The sequence below is a fragment of the Lotus japonicus genome, chromosome 1 (genome assembly GCF_012489685.1).
Source record: "Lotus japonicus ecotype B-129 chromosome 1, LjGifu_v1.2".
Lineage (NCBI taxonomy): Eukaryota > Viridiplantae > Streptophyta > Magnoliopsida > Fabales > Fabaceae > Lotus > Lotus japonicus.
The window spans coordinates 111,892,784-111,915,935 of record NC_080041.1 but is presented as its reverse complement, the minus strand read 5'-3'; the positions used below and the strand labels follow the sequence as shown (position 1 = coordinate 111,915,935).

Genomic DNA, 23,152 nt, shown 5'->3' with positions numbered 1-23,152 from the left:
AAAAGTGAAAAGACTAAGATACCTGAATGAAAATAACTTATTCAAACCACTCACCACCCCACTTTCATTTCCATTTCTCTCCTCTACACCACCCACCACCCTAACTATTCTTCTCACACACAATTTCTCCTTTCTCTTCTTCTTCCTCCACCATTTCTCGTCGTGTTCATCTTCTTCCTTCTTGGCTCGCGGCCGCTTCTTCTTCCTTAGCTCGTGTGTGGCTTCTTCTTCCTCCTCGCTCACGTCTGCTTCTTCTTCCTCTTGATCGCGTCTTCTGCTTCGTCTACATTCTTCTTCTTCTGGTTCTTCTTCATCTACATTTTTTCGCACTTTTAAACTTATTTTCTTGGATTTACTCGCACTTTAAAGTGCATTACTATCACACTTTAAAGTTCATACTTGTCACACTCTAAACCGTGTTATCTACGCACCGATGTGTATATAACAATGCACTTCAAAGTGCGTTACGATCACACTTTAAAGTGCATAGTTGTCGGGTGAACATGGGCCGGGTAAATCCAATGAACCTGTCCAACCCAATCTGATCCAATAGAAAAAATACGGGTTGGATCGGGCAATCGGGTTAGTCGGATGGATTTTACTACAACACAACCAAGTTCGGATCGGATTTCGGATTCAGTTCAAATCCATCCAACCCAACCCAGAATCCATACATATAATAATAATTTTTATAATTTTACTCCTACTTGGAGTGCTAGTGTCGGAGTGATGATTTTTTGAAACTTTGAGACTTAAGTATTTGTAGTTATTTGTCATATTTGAACTTAGAGTATTTGTTCGTAGTTAATTGTTACATGTTTATATATAGTTATTTGACATGTTGGAGACATTTAAGTTCTAAGTGTCATGGCATGACATTTAGTGTTGTTTTTTACTTTTTAGATACTATTTATATTAGATTGTTTCATGTCATTTAGTAATGAAGTTTTATGTTTTCATGATATTTGACTATATGTCATTTATGTGGTATTATTTCTATAACTTTTTGTGTCTTTTTCATGCTATTTAGTATAATAACATATTTAGTATTTTTTATAACTTTTTCTGAATTTATAATAATTTTTGCAAGATTTTTTAATATTTCAGATATATTATTATTTTAATATATGGACCCAATAAATCCATCCAACCCATTCCAAACTTCGTCGGGTTGGTTCGGATCGGGTCCGAAGAAGAAATTCGTGAAATCCAACCCAACCCAACCCATACAATTTTGATCGGTTCGGATTTTATTTTGACAAAAATTCATCCAATCCAACCCATGTGCACCCCTAGTTGTCGCACTCTAAACTCCATTACCTATGCGCTGGTGCGTATATAATAATGCACTTTATTGTGAAATCAGATATTTGTTATTAAAGTATTGCAAAATCTCTCATTGTTTCATTCCTTGCGCTCTAGGTTTTATTGCTCATATTTTTTATTTATTTTGTAGAATTATTTTATTTATATTATTTTATTCTTATTCTTTGTAAGAGAAAATGTCAAACAGTAAGTATGAATCTTATATTAAAAAATTGAAGAAAAAAAAATTGAAAAATAATACAATATCAATATGATTTTAATAAATGATTTCACAACTCAAAATGCTAAAAGGTTAATATAAAAAATTAATAATTTATATGATGTATTAAGTCCTTTTAAGATACTTGTTGAAAATTTTCCAATTAAGCAAAAAAAAAAAAGATACTTGTTGAAAGAAAGTTACTTTTAACATTTTCGCTTGAGACACCAAAATGTCTATACATGCTGAAAATGATACATATCCTTGTTAATTGTTTGACTTTAATTTCGCCACTTAATTTAATACGGTCAAAAAGCTATCACTTCTAGCCTAATTTTTAAATAGTTGACTTACATTTATTGTTGATATATGAATATTTCTACCGCGCTTTGTAGCGCGTGGGAAACTGAATTACGTCTTTTATCTTTCTCTCCTAAAAAATATTGGTAAACCACACTTAGTAAAAAATCACCCAACACACCGATATTTGTAGGGTCTTAAACTGCAAAAAAAATGCAGAAAATTGTTAGAACATACATGTTTTACAAGCCGCCACAAAAGAATATCACCACTATTCTCTCCTACATCATTTTCATTACTTTCATTTGCTTTTTGTTTTTATCTCTCAGCTATATGTATTACGTGTGATAATATCTATCGGAATTAGAAATCTTTATTTTCACAATCCATATTCACCTCCATCTAGTGAAAATTGGAAGAGAAGAGAGAAAAAATGTGTGATGTGATGTGTGTTGTGATGTTGATATGATATGAAAAGAAGAGATATAGAAACAGAAATGAGTGAAAATGAGATAGAAGAGAAATTAGAATGTGGGGTATATCAAAACTCTTGTATCACTAATTTATATCTCATGTCTTATTGTCTCACTTTTGCTGTAACATATTGATTTTTTAGGGTCACAATAGTAGCTTTTATACAAATTAAAGGGAATTGTTATTGCCACCACCCACACATCTATTAATGTTACCCCTAAAAGAGTTAAAGACTAAGATACCTGAATGAAAATAACTTCTTCAAACCACTCACCACCCCATTTTCATTTCCATTTCTCTCCTCTACACCACCCACCACCCTAACTATTCTTCTCACAGACAATTTATCCTCTCTCTTCTTCTTCTTCTTCTTCTTCTTCTTCTTCTTCTTCTTCTTCTTCTTCTTCTTCTTCTTCTTCTTCTTCTTCTTCTTCTTCTTCTTCTTCTTCTTCTTCTTCCTCCACCATTTTTCGCCGTGTTGATCTTCATCCTTCTTGGCTCGCGGTCACTTCTTCTTCCTTAGCTCGTGTGTGGCTTCTTCTTCCTCCTTGCTCGCGCCTGCTTCTTCTTCCTCCTTGATCGCGTCTTCTGCTTCATCTACATTCTTCTTCTTCTGGTTCTGCTTCATCTGCATTTTTTCGCACTTTTAAACTTATTTTCTTGGATTATTTACTCGCACTTTAAAGTGCATTACTATGACACTTTAAAGTTCATACTTGTCGCACTCTATACCGTGTTACCTACGCATCGATGTGTATATAACAATGCACCTCAAAGTGCGTTACGATCACACTTTAAAGTGCATAGTTGTCGCACTCTAAACTCTGTTACCTATGCGCTGATGCGTATATAAGAATGCACTTTATTGTGAAATCAGATATTTGTTATTGAAGTATTGCAAAATCTCTCATTGTTTCATTCCTTGCGCTCTAGGTTTTATTGCTCATATTTTTTATTTATTTTGTAGTATTATTTTATTTATATTATTTTATTCTTATTCTTTGCAAGAGAAAATGTCAAACAGTAAGTATGAATCTTATATTAAAAAATTGAAGAAAAAATAAAAATTGAAAAATAATACAATATCAATATAATTTCAATAAATGATTTCACAACTCAAAAAGCTAAAATGTTAATATAAAAAAATTAATAATTTATATGATGTATTAAGTCCTTTTAAGATATTTGTTGAAAGAAAGCTACTTTAACATTTTCGCTTGAGACACTAAAATGTCTATACATGTTGAAAATGATACATATCCTTGTTAATTGTTTGACTTTAATTTCGCCACTTAATTTAATACGGTCAAAAAGCTAACACTTCTAGCATAATTTTTAAATAGTTGACTTACATTTATTGTTGATATATGAATATTTCAACATTGAAAAATTGATTTTTTTTTTAAGATTTATAGGAGAAATTAACAAAACCTTGATGTATGACGATTTCAACTTAATATGAAACTCTTGCACCACGTTAATCGCATGTCATGCCATCCAAAAACTGTTTGACTCTCCTTCTCTACGTACACTTCTTTCATATAATAATGTAACTTAGCGAGCAAAAGTCTACCCTTTCGATTAAGGTGCTTGCTAGGATACCACAACACTTAATTGGGGTATGATACAATAGGTGATGTGGACCAATAACATTTAAGTGTCCTTTTCTCCTTTTTTCCGTATATGTTTTAAAATGAAATAAATATTTAAATACGCTATCAGGTGTCGGTCCCCTATTGATACACGCTAAATCGCGTCAGTCGTGTACCATATAATGAGGGTAAGGTAGAATTCGTCATTCGATTAATTGCAATAGAATGAAAACTCAATCACTCTATCACTCAAAACCTATTGCTAAGATCAGCATGATTTTGACTTCAATCTCAAGTCAAAACATTATATAATTATTTGAATAAATAGAAAACTAATAATTAAATGATGTTAGGTGCATTATTTTACAGAATTCTGAACCCAGAAATATAATCAATTTCTCAACGTTAATGCATTTTTTTCTTTTTGATTGTGTGAATTTTATTTTTATTTCTGTTAGACTTTAATTTTAGAACGCATTCATTTTATTTATCAAATATAAAAGAAAATAAAAAATTATAAATATAAGATGTCGGTATTTTAATTTTTTGCTGCACAGTGGTATTTTTCTTCTATAACCATGGATTTTAATTTTTTGCTCGAACGTGGAATGTATAATTAATATTTTTTATTATAAGAGATATTTGAGGGCATTAAATTGGTACGCATCACATTCTGTTAATGGATACACCCTCCGATCATATATAACTTATTCATTTTATTTAGAGATTTATTTATCAATTAATAATCTAAAAGAAAATAATAGTGGAGAAGGAGAACCTCACACCTCCAAGTTAATTAATTAAATGTATCAATACAAATGAGCCAAAATATATAACGTTTGTCAATTCGCAAAAAAATATTGCAAATTCAAGCTATTTGTCAGCAATAAAAGAAGCATTGGGAATACGCAAGATTCTTCACAATTCGCAAAATAACAAAGAACCCACCCCCATACACATAACTTATTCAGAAGAAGGAAAAAAAACCCTCGTTCTCATTCTCTCACTCTCAGACTCTCTTTCTCTCGGACCCAGAGGCGCTGCACCGCCGTTGATTGGGGTACCGCAGTCGACCTTCGTTCACTCGTCCTGCATACTTGGTGAGTAAGGACTAAACTCACTCTTTTGGCAAAATTGCATTCCTTTCTCATAATTTTATATATGAATTGAAAATTTACCACAACTGTACAAACGAAAAACTGTATCATGTTGATTTTTGTTATAAAATGCATTCATGCTACTGTTATGCACAAACTAGTATTAGGTACAGTGCAGATAACATAATGGGCATAATTTTGATCTTTGGTGAGTACTTGCCTAAAAATGAATGATTCTTGCTGCTGTCTACTGCTTATGACATACGTGCATAAGCTTGAAATGTATGGCATTTTTCAAGTTCTTAGGAATGTGTATCTTAATATTCGATTATGGTTTTCAAATTACACACTTAGGCTTAACCTTGCCCAATTGCTCAGGCTCTACAAAAATCCTGGCTCCGCCACTACCCTGAAGCAACTACTATGTTTCGCGTAGCAGCAAAGTTGTCATCAAGAGGTTCTTGTTCTTCCACTGCTATTGCCGCTTTCGCAGTAAAACCATCTCCAATTTCCTGCACCAGACCTTCTCCCCTTGCAGCTTCATCGTTCAGGTCATTTAGTAATGGCTTGGAGTTGGACAAAAACATGGCAGTCCCTGATGCTGTTCGTATGATCAACTACGCAATGAAACAAGCTAGGACTGACAAATCAGGTGATGGGTCAGAAACTGTGTTTCTCGATTACCCGTTTGTGTTTTTTTGCCAAAGTTGACATCTTTTTGGGTTTTTTTGTTGTGGTTTTCTGTGAATAGTTGGGTCGTACGGTCTAGGTATGCTGGTGTTGAAGCATTGCGTTACAACTGAGTTAACTGAGGGCGAAGACCCACAACATGAGAATTCGAAAGGAATTGCTTTGCTTGCTTGGTCCACTTTGTTGTCTGAAAGGTTCTTTCTTCATGGTCATTTAGTTTCATTAGTGTTCTAATACTCATATTGGGGCTTAATTTTGTGGATGATAGTTTAAACTCATAGGGACTATTTTTCCCTTTACTTTTCTTAGAGGAGAGTATGGTGATGCAATAGAGAAGCTCCAGAGTGTTCAAGAATTGACCAATTCTTTGTTGGGGGTTAGAGGTAAATTATTGTTACCCTTTTTATTGATTACAACATTTGTTTTGGTTTTATTTATTCTCTTTCAATATGATTTTTCATCAATGATTCTGAGTTCTATCTTGGTTTCTTGTTATAGTTGCTGCCTTTGAAGCCGAGGCTGGGCTTCATCTCGAGTTGGGGCAGGTTGGTATCTGCAAGTCATTTGTAAAACATTTGGCTGTTTCTTTTCCCAGAACCATTCATGTTTACTCAGATTTTCATATATAGGATGATATGGCATCAGCAGTGGGGGACAAATGCATAGAGCTCCTAGAGAAACAGAATGCTGAAGACTCTGAGGCTCTAAAGGTTCGTGCTAAAGCACTGAAAGGGCTTATTGAACTTGTCAAGGGCAATATTGAGTCAGGTAGTGCTGATAAGATGTCTATTTGGTTGTTAAGATTGGTGATGTGTGCTTATAAGTTATTACGTACCTGGTGCAGCTGAAGCCTTCTTTGACAAATCTCTGCTCAGCACCCTATGTGATGGTATCTTTCTATTCATCTGCTACTGTCTAGCTAGAAGACGTTGTTCGACACCAAATTGATTTATGGCTTTGTAGGCTCTGCTGCTCTATCATATGGGGAATTCCTTCAAACAAAGCACAATTATTCAATGGCAAAAGAGGTTTACCAGAACATCATACAAGGAGCCACTACAATAAAAAATAGTGGCAATCCATACTTAGGAGCTGGTAACATGAACTTGGAGGGTTTAATGATGGGGGCCATGTGTGCTTTAGGACAGCTTGAGTCACATTTGGGGTATGGTTTTCCTTAGCCACACCTTACTCTTCCTTTTTATGTTGCCTTAGGTAGTATATCACTAATAACTGTTGTTTTAGTAACTTTGGTAACGCAGAACAGCATTTGACAAAGGCTTTAAATCAGGCTGAGGAAACCTATGGTATCTTGTCTATTCTTTCGATCTGTTGCAAAATCTGAATTTAGAAATTCATATTGCAATATTGCATTTATCTCTGAGCCTGGTAATGACATTTTGTGTTTCTTGGTAATTTCTTATTACTCTGTATTTGTTGAAGGTGATCGTCATCCCAAGGTGGGTGTTGTCTTAACAAGTATAGCTCTCATGTATAGGCGTAAAGCAATGCAGGAGCATTCAAGTTCAATTTTGGTGCAAGAGGTTAGTAGTTGGGACGCTTGTGAAGCCACCTTTTTTAATCTTTTCCTTTTTCCTAAAAGTAGCAAAGAAGGATGATTGCTATGTCATAAGTAAGAGATGCATCTAGATGTCTACAATTTGGTTTAGTTCCTGTCCTAAACCTCTGATGCTATAAAAATGTTCTCTGCTCCAGCTTTACAAGATCAATTTTTAACTTGCCTATGCCGAGATGTGTGCCTAACAAACTGATTGACCTTGCTCCGTCTAATGTGACATCCAAGTAACAATGTTTTCAGTAAAAATATTGAAATCTTTTGAAAATGAGTTTCGAGGCTACTAAGTATTTATGTCAATTTTTAACTTCCTTGACTAGTGTGATCTCCTGACTGATAACAAATCTTTTGCATGTATTATATTGTTTTTGCATTGCTACACTTATGCCTAGTAGTTCACCAGCAGTTTTTTTGCAATTAAAACTGTAATTAATATAGTAAAATCACTGACAGGGTCTCTATAGAAGAGTGACAGATCTTCTGAAGGTTCCACCAGGTGAAACTGATTCGGAAGGTATTGTATCATTTGATTCCCAATGTCCCATGTATTGTCTACAAGAGTTTTACACGTAATGAATCATGGTTATCAATCACGGAGATAGCAATGCGTTGCAGTTGGAGGCTGCTACACATCCCAGTTTACATAGTGTTTTTATAATGCTCCATAGTTTCACACAACTCAAATCATGTCCGTTCATTGCCGATCATGCCAATATTGACTCCATGGCTGATGGAGGTTAAAGCCTCAGTTTTCTCCCATTTTCACTTTCCAACCCTATTTTTTATTTATTTATATTTTCATCATTCTCTTACATTTTTGGCATAGAAAATTTGGAAGCCATTTTTTCATTTCCAACCATAATTGGCTCTTATGCAAGCCTCTGTTTGTCTTGTCCGCCCTCATGAGTTCAAGCCTACTGATTGCTGATGTAATTTCCAGCTATTACCATCACTCCTAATGTTCACCAGCATACCCTATTACTTAACCACACTCTCGTTTTCCAGTTAACTTCTTACTCTATTCACAGCTCTGTTGCAAGTTGCGATTCATGTTTTTTCTTGTAACCTCACTTCGGTCATCTCACTATAGCATTATCGGCCTGGCAGCTATCTTGGATTGATAACTATGCAGTGAATGCTTATTGAAGCATAACTTTCTTTGTGTAGGTGCGGTACCATTGGTAGATAGAAGTGACATAGCAGCTCTTGCAAGAGGTATGATGGATTCTTTGATCCTCTATATTCTATGATTGACAACATGATCAAGGAGCGTTTATTTTAATATATAGAAATTGACTGTTATCAAGGAGTGGTAGTTATGTGTGTCAAGATGAATGTACAAACAACCTGATGATTTCTTAAATCTAGAATGTAGAATCTTGAGTGTTAGAGATAGATGCATTTCTAACATTAAGCATGCGGTGTCATATCTGTTTAATGTTAAATGGAGTGCCTACAATAGGCACTTGCGTAATGGGAAACTAAAGCAGTTCAGATCTTGGTGTTGTATGATGAATGAGTGACTTGAATTAATCCCTCCGTAGTTGGTTGATATCAAGCACATTCATGACGGGGATTATAGTAAAGTTGTGTTGTTCAATTTAAAGGCTCACTCTGTTGACTGGTTTCATAATATTATAGGTGCATATTCTGAAGTACTTAGCATCCAAGAAAATAGAAAGGATGAAGGAGAGAAGATGAAGAACTTTGCTGAGGCTATATGGAGAAACCACAGGATGTCTCTAGATGATGCTCTGGGAAATACAGAATCAAATAAAGTTTGGGTGATAGATGCTCGTATTAGTAGGCTCCTGTAAATTGATCCACCTTTTCTTCTGGTCTTGCTGCTGTCTGGTCAGGCTGGACTGGTACATGACAAGAAATGGACTAATTTTGTCAACAATGTTTCTTCTAGTTAAAATGTCATGCAGGTAGGTAGTAGGTACACTTGAGGTGGCAACTTGATCTTGAAGTTCTATATTGGCTAGAAATTAAGGCTCTGTTTAGTTGTGTTCTTTGAAAACAGTTTTTAGATTTGTCAAATAAAAAAAAAACTGTTTCTCATTGTAAAATTGTTATGCAAACATGGACCTTGTGATCATTGGCAAACCAGCATTCAAGCTTTCATGAATGGAGTTCCAACCGCAGCGAGTCACAATTCCTTGAATAGCAGGGTGGGGCCAATTTGAGAAGCTGTGGTGCTCAGTTCCACATGATGCAACCCTTTTTTGCTTTCTTGTATCCTTTGCTCAAAATCTTGTAGTAAACTATCTACACCCTCATTTGCATCCTTTTTTTTGAATAACCCAGATGAAGTTTATGACCAGAATTTTCAAGCCCATGAGCTAGTTCAACAAGTTGAGCATGAGTGAGCCTGGTTAGGCTTCCAAAACTTACATACAACACAGATTAATCTTGCTTAGAGTTAAGCCATATTAACCATTATGGCTCTTTTCCAGGTCTCCATGTGCCATCCTTGAAGTTTCCAACCCCAACAGAGACCAACTTCAGCAGCATAGAACTATTATAAACTAGAAAATTAAAATGTGGTAATTTGCTAATAGGTTAACAAACCTTTAATCGACTTCCGCGTATGAAACCAAGCAATTTAGGATACCATAGAATTGGCAAAGCTTAATCCAACCCAAGAACATCTCCCAATTCATATATATCAACAAGATGTTGGAATACACAGACTAGATTTTGTCAAATGACTAAAAATGGAAATTTTTTTCTTAAAATCATAACTAAATAAAAGACACTTAGAATTGACTCTTACAATAGTTACGAGCAGACCTAAATTGAATGCTCAAAGAGGAAGATTAAGGCCTTTCCCAATCTCAACTCCAATCACCTGAAGTATTCCCTTGTTTATTATCTGCAAAACATACCACAATCGATCATACAAAGGAACAAGAATAAACCAATTTCCAGCTCTCTTAACCACTTTTTCTTAATTAATTCCACTATAAACGTCCACAATTTTATCAATTAAAAAACTTAAAATACTCACAAGCTCTACAATGAAAGTTCCAATGAGTCCAATCATGCAAGCTCTAGAGTTCCATACTTCTGCTGTCTTTGTGAACCCAAGAAATGGAGCTTTAAATTGCGGCTGTACTTTTGGAAATTCTACCTGAAAAAAAAAGAGAGATTCTCAACTTCTTCATGATTAACAATATTTTTTGAAAAAAATGACAACATAAATGACAAAGTGGGATGGTTAATTAAGAAGCAAAAAACTAAATGCATACGTACACCGGCAGGGGGCTTTGCTGCTGCTTGGACACGGAAGAAGGAAACCCTGTTCTTGTTCTTGTGAGTTGCTGATCTATTCAAATATACTTGCTGGTTTGTAGAGTAAAATGACAATGACGACCGTAATATGATTGATGAGGTAGCCATGGTTATGCTTGATTCTCGATCACTCTAGTCTGGTCTGCTACGCTTATCTAATTATTTTTGCCATTGTGGTTCAAATTGGAAGAAGATAAGAATCGGACCCACTGCACACGTGTAAGCATAACATCGGTTGATATGCATAACCGAATATGCTATAGCTTGATTTAATTTTTTGGGTTAAATATGATACATATATAAGTGCGATTACAATTAAGTACATATAAGCAAACACAACATAGTTAAAAGTAGGTGTGTACAAGATCTCGCCCTACCCGCCAACCCGTCCCGGCCCAAGTTTTTAGAGCCGGGTTGAACCCGACCCGATCATTAAAAGAGACCGGGTTTGGGTTGATCTTTCAGTTACCCGACTTCGGGTAGGGTTGGGTTCGAGTTGACACTCGGGTCACCCGGCCCGTCCCACATATATATTTTATAAAATTTTGATTTGTTATAATGATTAAAATGTGATAGATGGTGCTCAAATTTATCTTACCATGTGGAATTGTGGATCAGATTAAAATGTTTAACATCTACCTTATGAATTAAAATAAACGTTGGCCAAACTATGGACACTTTCATGCTCTAACAATAGAAAATCATGTGTGTATTATGCACATGTGAGACAAGTGAAGAATGATCAAACAAAATGAGTGACATGTGTATATAGATCAAATAAAATGAAAACCTCTCAAGTGCAATTGATTATGAAAGAAATTGATCCTTTTAAGTTCTTTCTTCTAAAAAATAGTTCCAACTTATAATTCTTTTAGTATGTTATTATCTTTAAATTTTACAATTAGTATCAAATAGTCTTAGACTTATTGTCCCTCGGGCCAACCTGGTCCTGTCCTACATAGACCCGTCCTAAATTGGACCCGCATAATGTCGGGTTGCTTCGGGTCTAGGGACAGGTTAGGGTCTATGAATTGGCCCGGTCAAATATTTAAGGCCGGGTTAGGGTTATCTAAAATCTGTTCCAACCCGTCCCTTGTATACCCCTAGTTAAAAAGACATGACGTTGCTTGTAATGCCTCGATTTCAAATAATGACGTGCGATAGTCAACTTCCAGAATATAAATATATAGGTGTTGACACTCGAAAATGGTAGCAGTTAGAAAATAATTGAATCATCTCGCGTGCCAACGTGACAAGTGAGTCGTGAAAGGTTTTAGGCAAATAAAGCAAGATTAAACAAAGTAGGATCGGCTAAAGATCCGAACTTGGACAAAATTGGAGAAAGGTACCCAAGCCTTAGACTCACAAAGGAGATATTTTCAAGGGTTCTAGAAGACCTGCACGTGTAGAAAATCATCCAGCAGTTCATCCCTTGAAGATACGAAAATCAGTTAAAGTTTGAAGAACCGACCGAAGTAGGAAGCTTGACTTAACCAAAAGCTTCTAGGCTAATCAGAGAAATAACTTACAACATTCCCCGAAAATGTATTTATGCTTGAAAACACGAATAGTAACGAGAGTTTTTTTTTATAGGCAAATGTTAGTTGTTAGTTGTTAGTAATTACAAATGCTACTTCTCAGGGTTTAAACCTTGGACCTCCATCTCCAACACCTATTTCTACCCTTAACTCAACCAAGTAAGCTACCCCTTCCACCCAACGAGAGTTATTAATCGTTGTAGGTTATGCGAATTTTCCTCTATAAATAGATGAAATATTATTTTTAAAACACATCACTCATCAATCAATCAAAACTACAAATGACCTGTTTTATCTTTTCCTTTAAACCAAACAAAAATACAAAAAAGTGGCTAAATTAACAATTTTCAAGAACGAAGTGAATTTTTTTTAACCAACAATAAATAGGAAAAATAGAACCCAATAACGCCACCATCCTGAGATAAGGTAAATGGATAAGAAAATCTGATATCTGACCTCTCCTCTAAAGGTAAACATAAAATGCATCTAATCTATCTAATCTATCAATCAAAAAACCATAATAAGTGCCACAACAAGACCGGGGCTTAGCAGCTCACCAACCATAACCAAAAACAGCAGCACTAGTTATGAATGTGATAACGTCCTGAGTGAAGGGCTTTCATTCTTCACTGAACACAGAATTATCATATATTCTTCCCTCTCAATGAACCAGTACTGTGAACTAGTCTAGTCTGATGGGTATGGCTACACGTGTCCCCTTTGTCTCCGCTACCCTTTCTCCCAACCAATGTCATAAATACTGCTTACCTTCCTCATTAAAGCTGCTGACCTCTCTTCAATTTTCTCATTCTTCTTCACTGTCACTTGCAACACACAAGAGGGTGAGAACTAGAACCAGTGTTGTAGCCATGGCTGACTCATCCAGGAGCACTGTGCTTGTTACTGGAGCTGGGGGTCGCACAGGTGCATTCTTTTATTTTAATATATATATATATATATAATGCTTGCTTCGATTAATTAGGATTGTTCACAATGTAGAATAAGATGACAGTTGTTTGGGTTTAGTTTTGATGTACCACTTTGAATGACTTAAGGGTATCTGAAATGTTCGTTGTTATATTAAGTCTCAAGTGATTAAGTTTGTTGGTTGATGTTGGGTTTTCAATGAAGAAACAATTCTTAAATTTATATGATTCTTTTTGGTTTATTACATCAAAGACCGCAAACTTACTCTAGATTGGTCACACGACCAAACGCGTAGATCAACTAGCCTGAGGTTGTTCTGAGCTTAAACAAAGTATCTTTTCAAATCTTAGTGAATGCAACTGCGTTAAATACTTTTTAGAGAGAGTTAGTGTTTTATCACCCGTAGTGGTCATACTCGGCTTGAACAATATTGCCTCAGTGGAGGATAGCTGTGGTTTAGATCATTAAGAAAAAAACCAACCCACTTGACCTATGAAAATTAAAAATTCCATACAGCCATCTTTCTGATCAATCTATGTAATAAAGTAGATGTAAAATAAATTCATGTTCATATGCCTTCATTGACAGTAACGAAAATAAGATAGACTACGCTAATCTTTTTATCCCAAATTGAGAATTCTTAATGTGGTTTCATTGTTGTTGAAATTTCAGGAAAAATTGTTTATAAAAAATTACAAGAGAGGTCAAGCCAATATATAGCTAGAGGTCTGGTTCGAACAGAAGAAAGTAAACAGACAATTGGTGCTTCGGATGATGTTTATGTTGGGGATATCAGAGACACTGGAAGTATTGCTCCTGCAATTCAAGGGATAGATGCTCTCATAATCCTAACAAGTGCAGTGCCACTAATGAAACCTGGGTTTAATCCAACCAAAGGTGAAAGGCCAGAGTTCTATTTTGAAGATGGTGCATACCCTGAACAGGTACTACTTTTACAGTTTCGTATGTTACGCTGAAGTTGACATGACTGTTATCTCCTCTGTATTCATATCTTAGTGATATTTGGATATTAGGTGGACTGGATTGGGCAGAAAAATCAAATAGATGCTGGTGAGAATCCATGTATTCTTTCCAATAATCATAGATCAAATTACAAACATATTAATGCTTCTGATATATTGTAATTATATTTTATCGATATGAACAGCTAAGGCTGCAGGAGTTAAACAGATTGTGTTGGTGGGTTCTATGGGTGGAACAGACCTTAACAATCCTTTGAATAGCTTGGGCAATGGAAATATATTGGTATGTTTTCTCCATTACTTCTGAACTACCTCCCTCTATCGACCGTCCACTATTGACCGCTTGACAGAAATAATGTTGTTTTCATATTGATTACAGGTTTGGAAAAGAAAGGCTGAGCAATATCTGGCTGATTCTGGTATTCCATACACGATTATAAGGTACAACAATTGCTGTTTCTTAAGATTCTGGCATTCCTAGTTTTGATTTTTGATTTTTCCTTTTGTGGTCAATTAATGCAATATATCGAATTCTAGACAACTTGACCATGTCCTTGAAATAATGTTTTGAATAAAATGTTGATACTCTTTAGTTCACCGAACCTTACCTGCACCCGAGAAACTATGTAATCTTATCTTTTATGTAGTTGTTTTGGGTGAAACACTATTACCTTTTGGCATCATTTTCTGAAAAATTGAAAGAGAGATTGATAGCTTTAATTGTAAAAACTAAACATGAAAATCATCATAGTTATACTTGGTTTCAGAATGTGCCTTGCATATTTTTTTCAAAAAATGTTTCCCGAATAAAAGATGATAGAAGTATCTTCTCCCAAAGTATATATTACTTGAATTTAGATCTTTTAAAGTAAGAGGTACGCTGTGTTGAGGTCAGATACGAAATGCAAGTGAAAGCTGGAGGGGAAAGAACACAACAGGACTCAATGCACCTTAGGAATCCACCAAATTAAGATCTACTAAGTCAAAAGAGCCCATGATAAATGTATGCTACATGCTACCCTCGAACTATCCATCAAATTTAGAGTAAAATGTAGCATTGGTAACTGTTGGTTTTATCATCACCAATTTTAAATTTAATAAAATACACGTGCTAGGATTTAATAAAAGTCTAGCACGATTTTGTCATCAATAGTTACCACATGTATTTTACTGTGTTAAGTGCATCTGATAGGTACACTTAGTAGAACTAGTTAGGTAAAGAGTATTAGTTGAAATATGACAAAGTAACACAAGAAGGTGGATTGAATTGTGTTTAAAGCTTTTTGCAAATCTGAGTCAAGAAACTTAACGTTTTTGGAAAACCTTTTCTTAAATCCCTTTATTAGTAGCTCTGGAAAAGATATAAAGTAAATAACAAAGAGATAAGAGATAAGAAAAGCACACACGGAATTTTATCCTGGTTTACCCTTAATCCTTGGGTATGTCCAGTCCTTGGTATCCCACCAAGATTATCCACTCAACAACCAAGTACTTTTTAGGACTTCTTCTTTTAAAAGTATTCTCCAGGCCTTCTCCTTATAACAAGTATTCTTTCTTCCAAGCCTCTACATGCTTCAGAAACTTAGAAAGAGTGTGAGTTTTTGTTCTACTTAAAGTTCTCTTACAAGAGTAGTAGAGAATATAAGCTCCAGCACTCTTGTGTATGTGCCAAGTGATTGAAAAGGAAGTGCACACTAAGTATTACAACAAAAAAAGATTTGAACACTTAAGCATTGTGAAATAGTTCGCTTGGATATGCAATAAGAGTTCTATATACAAACTTTCTCTAGGTCTTCTTTATATATTCCCAGTAGGAATATGACTGTTGAGAACTGAGGGTTAGGACTTGTGCTTCTTTACCTTCAGATTTGCAACGTCTATTAAATGTGCATTAAATGCATTTAACTTGCTTGTACTTGAGATCTTCATTGAGCAGCTTTATTTGGATCTTTGCCAATAATGGTAGTACACAAGGTGTTATTGTATTTGTCATTGCATGAAGCTTTCCATTTTTGTGTACCGTGAACCGTTGACTCTTCTTTATGCTCTGATTGTTTTTTCAATGTACTTAGTCAAACGATGATGGCCTAGATGATCTTGTCCATTTTTTAGTACGACGATCTTAGTGAGTAAGGCATATGTTGCATATAAATAGGAAGAGGGGCAAAGGGAAAAAGGTGTCTAGTCATTTGAGATAGTTCAGGGCCTTTGTGGGCATTCGGAGGCTTGGCAGATCCTCGAAGTTCTGTTATTGTGTTGTACTATTGTTCATGGCCTTTGTGGGAATGTCCCTCCTTGTTAGTAATAAAGATTCTGGTTTCTATCGTTAATGTTAGGATCCAATTACAAGGTATTAGGGATGGCAGAGAAGCCCGAACCCATGGGCACCCGACCCGACCCGACCCGATTTCTTGGGTGAAAACCCGAGTTAAATGGGTTCGGGTTCGGGTTTTACCCGATCACTTTCGGGTTCGGGTTTGGGTTTGGCCAAACCCGCACCCGAACCCTACCCGAACCCGGATCTGTATAAGTGAAACCTAAGTATTTTGCTTGTGCAATACAATATATGCAGCATCTTGCATATTAATTTAACAGTAACATGGCAATTACAATGTTACATTACATAATATAGCTCTCTTCACAGTCTTTTTCAGGTCGGGTTTCCGAGTTCAACTGTTTGTTTGAGGTTGTGTGCGGGTGTGGGTACGGGTCGGGTGAACCCGAAACCCAATGGGTTCGGGTGTGGGTTTAAGTTCACCACCCATTTCGGGTTCGGGTGCGGGTGCGGGTGTGGGTTTTTGATTTCGGGTTTGGGTTTGGGTTTGGCAAAACCCGCACCCTACCCGACCCATTGCCATCCCTACAAGGTATGGGATTTGAGTCTGGAAGTATGGGATTATAGTTCATTGTTTATAAGGCCTTGGAGTCTTGGACATTGGTATCAATAGGTATTAGAGTCTTCCACCATGTCTCTCATCTGCAAATGGAGTGGCCTTGGTTGATGTCAACATTGCAATGATTTTCTAAGACTAGTCAAAGGGGCTAGTGCGCAACCAACCTGCGTGGGCACCGGGGCTCCGGAGTGTGGTGGGATGTTAGGATCCAATTGCAAGGTATGGAACTTAAGAGTCCCCATTGGAAGTATGAGATTTTAATGTCAGGTTTATAAGGCTTTGGGCTCTCCAACCGCAACAGCTAGCTTTTTGTGGTATGGTTCTCCCAAAGTTCATAGCAGTATCCCTCATCCTAAAGATTGAAATACATGTTACTCAATAACATCTTTGTCTAAAGCTTACAATGAGACTTCATATCCCAAGTGCAGGAACAATTCACTAGACCTTTTCTGAATCAGTTAACATCAATTAACTAGAACAATTAACATCTTTTCTGAATATTTTCCTATATTTCCTCACTTGCTAATGCTATACTGAATCAGGGCTGGTGGGTTACAAGACAAAGAGGGAGGTGTTCGGGAACTCATCATAGGGAAGGATGATGAGATTCTCAAGACTGAAACCAGAACCATAGCTAGACCGGATGTTGCTGAAGTCTGTATTCAGGTACCTTATTTATTCACTATGTCCATATTAAACACACAAATACAAGTTGTCCAGCATTTTTAAATTATTGCTAAAATTTTAATGTCCCTTAATTCAATTGATTTAACAGGCACTAAATTTTGAGGAGGCCCAATTTAAGGCATTTGACTTGGCATCAAAACCTGAGGGTGCAGGTACACCAACAAGGGACTTCAAGGCTTTGTTCTCGCAGATCACTACTCGTTTTTGAATTTGACTGTTGTTGTCACGGTCTAAATATCCTTATCTATATTTCGGATTGAATCAAAAAAGCTACTAGTGCTACTTACATTTATGTGAAATCCGTCACCAATGGAGAGACAAACAACTAGCAGATTTAGTGACGAAAAGTAATCTGTCTTAAATTGGCATGAAATTCAGATCCTAAATCCATCTCTAAGTTTGTGAGGGAATATATGGCGTTGCTATGAGTGACGAAATTTATCCATGTCTTAACGATGGTCATTTAATTTTTTACGCCGGAATATAAAATCCATTGTAAATATTTAGCAGCGCAACTTTCTGCCATGGGTTCGACTCTATCGCTAAAATATTAGCAAGAGATTTTGGTCTGTTTAGCGAGAGATTTCCTCCCTCACCATATGCTTTTCTTGAGTAGTGGTTATTAAACTCGGAAAATATGTTATATGGGAATGGAAAATTTACATAAAATATATTACATTATGAAAATTATAACACATGATAAATATTTTTCTTACATGAAAAAAATTTATATTTATTTTGTTACTTATTGTTATTTTTATTTAAATCAATTAATTAATAATAAATATAGTATTTACTAATTTTATTATGAAAGAAATATTTTATATTTGGTTTAGAAGTAAATTAAAATGACGTGATGAATGGGACCATGCTAGTACTTATTATGTAGTTGAAATTAAAATCCCTTCCAACGGTGACAAATTTGATGCAAATTATATGTTTTGCGGTAACCTAAAAATGACACCAATCTCTGGCCTGTACTCTAAAGCGACAGATTCGGTCCAATCTCTTACTTTGGCAACAAGAACTCAAGTAACATTAGTTAAGAGAGTTACATCAGACCAGTGATCTGCTTAATCTTCACTTCAGTTCCATATTGTGTCAATCAACGATGAATGGGATTTGAAGCTATAATGATTTGAACAAGAGAGCTTAGTTAAGGACTTTGACTTGTATAATAAGGAGATCAAACCAAATTGAATGTCTTGGAAACCACTCTAAAGTTGTTCTAACAACTACTGTTCTAGTTCAAACACAGCAATGTAGATTGTTTTAGCTTCTCTTTGAATACGATAACATTTTTTCACCTAATCAAACAACCACATTCTTTCACTTGTATATATATAGACCATCATTTTGTCCAATTCCATCAACACAGTGCAAACTCCCAATTAAGTAACAATTTTCAGATACACGTTCTTACATTCAGAGAAAACATGGGTGTTTCCCTTCTTTCATCACTTAAATGCCAAGTGGTCATTTTGTCTATGATTACTTTTTGCATATTTGAGCTTGCATTGGCTGGCACTACCCGACACTACCAATTTGATGTAATTAATTCCTTACAAGAGTAAGAGAGCCCGTTAGGATGCTGACCAAAGAACACTTATTGATGCTTAATTAGTGTTTTATCTAGTAGTGAAACTCTAATAAGTGCTCTTTGGTGCGTATTTTAAACGGGCTCCCAATACTATTTTCAACTTTACATTTCCTTGGTTTTTTTCTTTTACTCCTATGCTTGCTCTTCTTGTAACAAAATGAGGTTACTAACGCAGATAAGGTACCAAAATGTGACGCGACTCTGCCACAGTAAGAGCTTGGTGACAGTGAATGGTCAGTTTCCAGGACCTCGCATTATTGCTAGAGAAGGAGATCGTCTTCTCATCAAAGTGGTTAACCATGTGCAGAACAATATCTCAATTCACTGGTAAGTAATAAACATTCTATTTTGAAAACCAAATTGCTACTAGAGTAATATTTGTGAGATTTTTAAGCTTTGTAAACTTGGCAATCTTTGAAATAGGCATGGCATTAGACAGCTTCAATCAGGATGGGCTGATGGACCAGCATATGTGACACAATGCCCCATCCAAACAGGTCAAAGCTATGTTTACAATTACACCATAAAGGGCCAGAGAGGCACGCTCTTTTGGCATGCTCATATATCTTGGTTAAGAGCAACTCTCTATGGTCCACTCATCATTCTTCCCAAGCACAATGCTCAGTATCCTTTTGTAAAGCCCCACAAGGAAGTTCCTATCATATTTGGTAATGGAATTACTAAAGGGATGAACCTTTGTCTACCTATATCAAAATTGGCATAAGCATTACACTTTTTCTTTTTCTTTTTCTTTTTCAGGAGAATGGTGGAATGCAGATACTGAGGCAGTCATAACACAAGCATTGCAAACTGGAGGAGGACCTAATGTCTCTGATGCATACACAATTAATGGACTTCCAGGGCCATTGTATAACTGCTCTCAAAAAGGTACCAAGTTCTTATCCGTACATGTTTTAGGAAAATTCACCAGTTCCTAGAACAACTTTGAAGAAAATAATTACTATAATTGAAACTATGAAGCTCCATACATAAGTACATAACATTCCACTAATCACATTAGCCAATAGAAAAATGGTAATCACCTGAGATGTGGATCATCCAAGGCACATTAGCATGCCGTACTTCTCCTGTTAGAACTGGGGTTTGAAACCAAACTTCTCCATGCCAATATCTGCATTAGTATAGTGAAGGCGAGCAAATGGTATCAAATTCTAATCAATACATGTTTTAGGAAAATTCACCACATCCTAAAACAAGATTGAAGAAATTAATATAATTAAAATGTCACAACTATTAAAGCTTAAATTGTTTGATATAGCACATAAATGGTTTTTATATTATCCTTCTAACATGCCCTCTCACGCAAGAGGCCATTAGGCTTGAAGCGTGCACAATACACATGCTCACCTACATTGTGCTGGAATTCAAAATTTTATTAGAAGAGCCCTCTTGGTCGTAGAGACACTTATACCATGTCATGAACCAACTATCCCAAAATCTTAAGCTATTGCGTGAAACACATAAATGAATTTTATATGGTACTTCTAACAATGAAGACTTATTTATAAGTACATAATATTCCACTTATCACAATAGAATATGAAAAATGACACTCACCAAGTGCTGCCTTAAAGAGAGTATTCATAATTTCAGATACCAATTTATGTGACAGTACCACCAGTTGAAATAATAGACTTGCTTTTGCAATGTTTCAGATACATTCAGGCTGAAGGTGAAGCCTGGGAAGATTTACCTTCTACGTTTGATAAATGCTGCCCTTAATGACGAGCTATTCTTCAGCATTGCAAATCACACCCTCACAGTTGTGGAAGCAGATGCAGGTTATGTAAAACCTTTTGTGACTAACACCATTCTCATCACCCCTGGCCAAACCACTAATGTTCTTCTCAAGACCAAGTCTCACTACCCGAATGCCACATTCTTCATGACTGCTAGACCATATGTGACTGGCCTAGGAACTTTTGATAACTCAACGGTTGCTGGTATTTTGGAATATAAAATCCAACATAATACTACTCATCATAATTCAGCTGTGAAACTGAAAAAGCTTCCACTCTTCAAACCCCTTCTCCCTGCACTTAATGACACTTCTTTTGCAACTAAGTTCAGCAACAAACTCCGTAGCCTCGCGAGTGCTCGGTTTCCGGCCAATGTTCCTCAGAAAGTGGATAAACACTTCCTCTTCACAGTGGGCCTTGGTACAAATCCCTGCAAGAACAAGAGCAACCAAACTTGCCAGGGACCTAATAATGCAGCAATGTTTTCAGCATCAGTGAACAATGTATCTTTTATACTCCCAACCACTGCACTTCTTCAAGCACACTTCTTTGGCAAATCCAATGGGGTTTACACCCCTGACTTCCCTACCAGTCCCTTGCATCCATTCAACTACACTGGCACCACCACACCAAACAATACCAATGTCAGCAATGGGACAAAGGTTGTGGTTCTTCCCTTCAATACAAGTGTAGAGCTTGTGATGCAGGACACTAGCATTCTTGGTGCAGAAAGTCACCCTCTCCACTTGCATGGGTTTAACTTCTTTGTTGTTGGACAAGGATTTGGTAACTTTGATCCAAATAAGGACCCATCAAAATTCAATCTTGTTGATCCTGTTGAAAGAAATACAGTTGGTGTTCCATCTGGTGGATGGGTTGCTATCAGATTCTTGGCAGATAATCCAGGTTAGAGCACAGTTTTACTCATACCTTCAAAATAATTTGTTTTGGTTGAAAAGAAAAATGCTAGCAACAGTGTGCCAGTGTCTTTGACACTCTCCGTCTAACACCTTCTCTTTGATTGATCAAAATTCATGAAGCTCCACTAAATTATATTGAATCGACTTTTAATTTAATGGGACCTAAGTGAATTTTAACCAATCAAATGAAAAGTGTTAGAAAGAGTGTTTGTAGCACTCCTCTAGTTAAAAAATATTTTGGTTGAATATGCCGGAACTATGTCTTGCAGGGGTGTGGTTCATGCATTGTCACTTGGAAGTCCACACAAGCTGGGGTCTTAGAATGGCCTGGGTTGTCTTGGATGGAAAGCAACCAAATCAGAAGCTGCTTCCACCGCCAACTGATCTTCCAAAGTGTTGAACTTCAGCTTGAAATGGCTTTCATTTGTTTAAAGATTTTGGCCCTTTTTGTGATTCATTATTTGGCAGTTGCTTTATTTTAAAACAATATGGGAGTGGAGGCTTGAGTAAGGGTGAACCTTTCTTGTTTCTTCGGATGAGAAATTTATTTATACGAGACCTTTTGAGGCTATAAATTCATTAAATTGTAATTCGTTCATTTGAGTGAAATTTTTTCAATTCAAATTTCATTATCATTAATTTTAGTGCTTAAAAATTAAACCATTATATTCCCTTACCCCAATTCAAACAAAGCAGCAGAGTTGCAGAGATTCAAATCTTATGTTTCAAACTTGTCTCATTCTCTCTCACAAAAGTAAAATGTGAAATAAAATATCATGTAAATTTGTAATGGCTGAACTCATAACTTCTTTTAGTTGGTATAGTAAAAAATTTGCTCGAATAGAAAATTGAAATATAATTTACAGGCAGGTTATCTTGTTTCAACACAAATCCTTTCAAAAGTATAAATCTATAATTTTTGGTCACCTATGTAAGCTGCAATTGCAAAATTGCATCCATCACGGTTACTAAATCGATGCTTGTAATAATCTTTTAAAGGTTTGCTTAATTTAACATCTCTTCACATCGAGCTCCAACCAACCCTATGGTGCTTGGAAAAGTGGAATCTCAGTTTATAAAGCAAAGTAAATGTGCTTTTAATCAAAACAAATTAAACATGCTTAAGAGATACATTCACTTATCACACATGGAACATTTGCATTTGATAGAGAAGATGTGGTGTAAAAAAATCATAAATATATTAGAGAACCTAGTAGGAAAGAAGACTGGAAATTTGGAATTGTATTCATCTCTCAACACCTATCAAACTACGTACTACCCAAACAAAGGTG

The 23,152-nt window shown here is 35.9% G+C and overlaps 4 protein-coding genes across 5 annotated transcripts; 3 read left to right on the top strand and 1 right to left on the bottom strand.

Moving 5' to 3' along the window:
* The first annotated feature begins 4,801 nt into the window (after positions 1-4,801).
* Positions 4,802-9,355, top strand: LOC130729279 (uncharacterized). Of its 2 annotated transcripts, none has more exons than XM_057580966.1 (13): positions 4,802-4,991; positions 5,367-5,640; positions 5,740-5,872; positions 5,988-6,061; positions 6,177-6,223; positions 6,308-6,446; positions 6,523-6,567; positions 6,642-6,843; positions 6,924-6,985; positions 7,122-7,222; positions 7,708-7,768; positions 8,422-8,469; positions 8,896-9,355. In XM_057580966.1, exons 2-13 carry the CDS (start codon positions 5,412-5,414, stop codon positions 9,069-9,071), a joined length of 1,317 nt encoding a protein of 438 aa, XP_057436949.1. In that variant the 5' UTR covers positions 4,802-4,991; positions 5,367-5,411; the 3' UTR covers positions 9,072-9,355. The 2 variants fall into 2 exon arrangements, with proteins under 2 accessions (XP_057436949.1, XP_057436950.1); XM_057580967.1 differs by having other exon boundaries at positions 4,802-4,995.
* Positions 9,356-9,892: 537 nt separating this feature from the next.
* LOC130729280 (light-harvesting complex-like protein OHP1, chloroplastic) lies at positions 9,893-10,712 on the bottom strand. Its single transcript, XM_057580968.1, has 3 exons — positions 10,513-10,712; positions 10,268-10,390; positions 9,893-10,132 (listed from the first exon to the last, which is right to left on the bottom strand). The coding sequence occupies exons 1-3, from the start codon at positions 10,657-10,659 to the stop codon at positions 10,064-10,066; spliced, it is 339 nt and encodes a 112-aa protein (XP_057436951.1). The 5' UTR covers positions 10,660-10,712; the 3' UTR covers positions 9,893-10,063.
* Positions 10,713-12,596: 1,884 nt separating this feature from the next.
* On the top strand, positions 12,597-18,025 carry LOC130729278 (uncharacterized protein At5g02240-like). The gene is made up of 7 exons (XM_057580965.1): positions 12,597-13,013; positions 13,689-13,960; positions 14,051-14,087; positions 14,185-14,282; positions 14,379-14,440; positions 17,436-17,559; positions 17,669-18,025. The coding sequence occupies exons 1-7, from the start codon at positions 12,785-12,787 to the stop codon at positions 17,786-17,788; spliced, it is 942 nt and encodes a 313-aa protein (XP_057436948.1). The 5' UTR covers positions 12,597-12,784; the 3' UTR covers positions 17,789-18,025.
* A 928-nt stretch (positions 18,026-18,953) lies between these two features.
* LOC130729277 (laccase-17-like) lies at positions 18,954-22,576 on the top strand. The gene is made up of 6 exons (XM_057580963.1): positions 18,954-19,130; positions 19,356-19,507; positions 19,604-19,848; positions 19,940-20,068; positions 20,857-21,846; positions 22,130-22,576. The coding sequence occupies exons 1-6, from the start codon at positions 19,017-19,019 to the stop codon at positions 22,258-22,260; spliced, it is 1,761 nt and encodes a 586-aa protein (XP_057436946.1). The 5' UTR covers positions 18,954-19,016; the 3' UTR covers positions 22,261-22,576.
* The last annotated feature ends 576 nt before the right edge of the window (positions 22,577-23,152 follow it).

Coding starts and splice junctions, on each gene's coding strand:
- LOC130729278 (XM_057580965.1), top strand. CDS start 12,785: ATGGGTATGGCTACACGTGTCCCCTTTGTCTCCGCTACCCTTTCTCCC. Junction 13,961..14,050: donor ATGGTGCATACCCTGAACAG/GTACTACTTTTA, acceptor TTTGGATATTAG/GTGGACTGGATTGGGCAGAA. Junction 17,560..17,668: donor TTGCTGAAGTCTGTATTCAG/GTACCTTATTTA, acceptor TTGATTTAACAG/GCACTAAATTTTGAGGAGGC.
- LOC130729277 (XM_057580963.1), top strand. CDS start 19,017: ATGGGTGTTTCCCTTCTTTCATCACTTAAATGCCAAGTGGTCATTTTG. Junction 19,131..19,355: donor CCCGACACTACCAATTTGAT/GTAATTAATTCC, acceptor TTACTAACGCAG/ATAAGGTACCAAAATGTGAC. Junction 19,849..19,939: donor GGAAGTTCCTATCATATTTG/GTAATGGAATTA, acceptor TTTCTTTTTCAG/GAGAATGGTGGAATGCAGAT.
- LOC130729279 (XM_057580966.1), top strand. CDS start 5,412: ATGTTTCGCGTAGCAGCAAAGTTGTCATCAAGAGGTTCTTGTTCTTCC. Junction 6,224..6,307: donor TTCATCTCGAGTTGGGGCAG/GTTGGTATCTGC, acceptor TTTCATATATAG/GATGATATGGCATCAGCAGT. Junction 7,223..7,707: donor GTTCAATTTTGGTGCAAGAG/GTTAGTAGTTGG, acceptor AATCACTGACAG/GGTCTCTATAGAAGAGTGAC.
- LOC130729280 (XM_057580968.1), bottom strand. CDS start 10,659: ATGGCTACCTCATCAATCATATTACGGTCGTCATTGTCATTTTACTCT. Junction 10,391..10,512: donor CAGCAAAGCCCCCTGCCGGT/GTACGTATGCAT, acceptor TTTTTTTTTCAG/GTAGAATTTCCAAAAGTACA. Junction 10,133..10,267: donor GAACTTTCATTGTAGAGCTT/GTGAGTATTTTA, acceptor TATGTTTTGCAG/ATAATAAACAAGGGAATACT.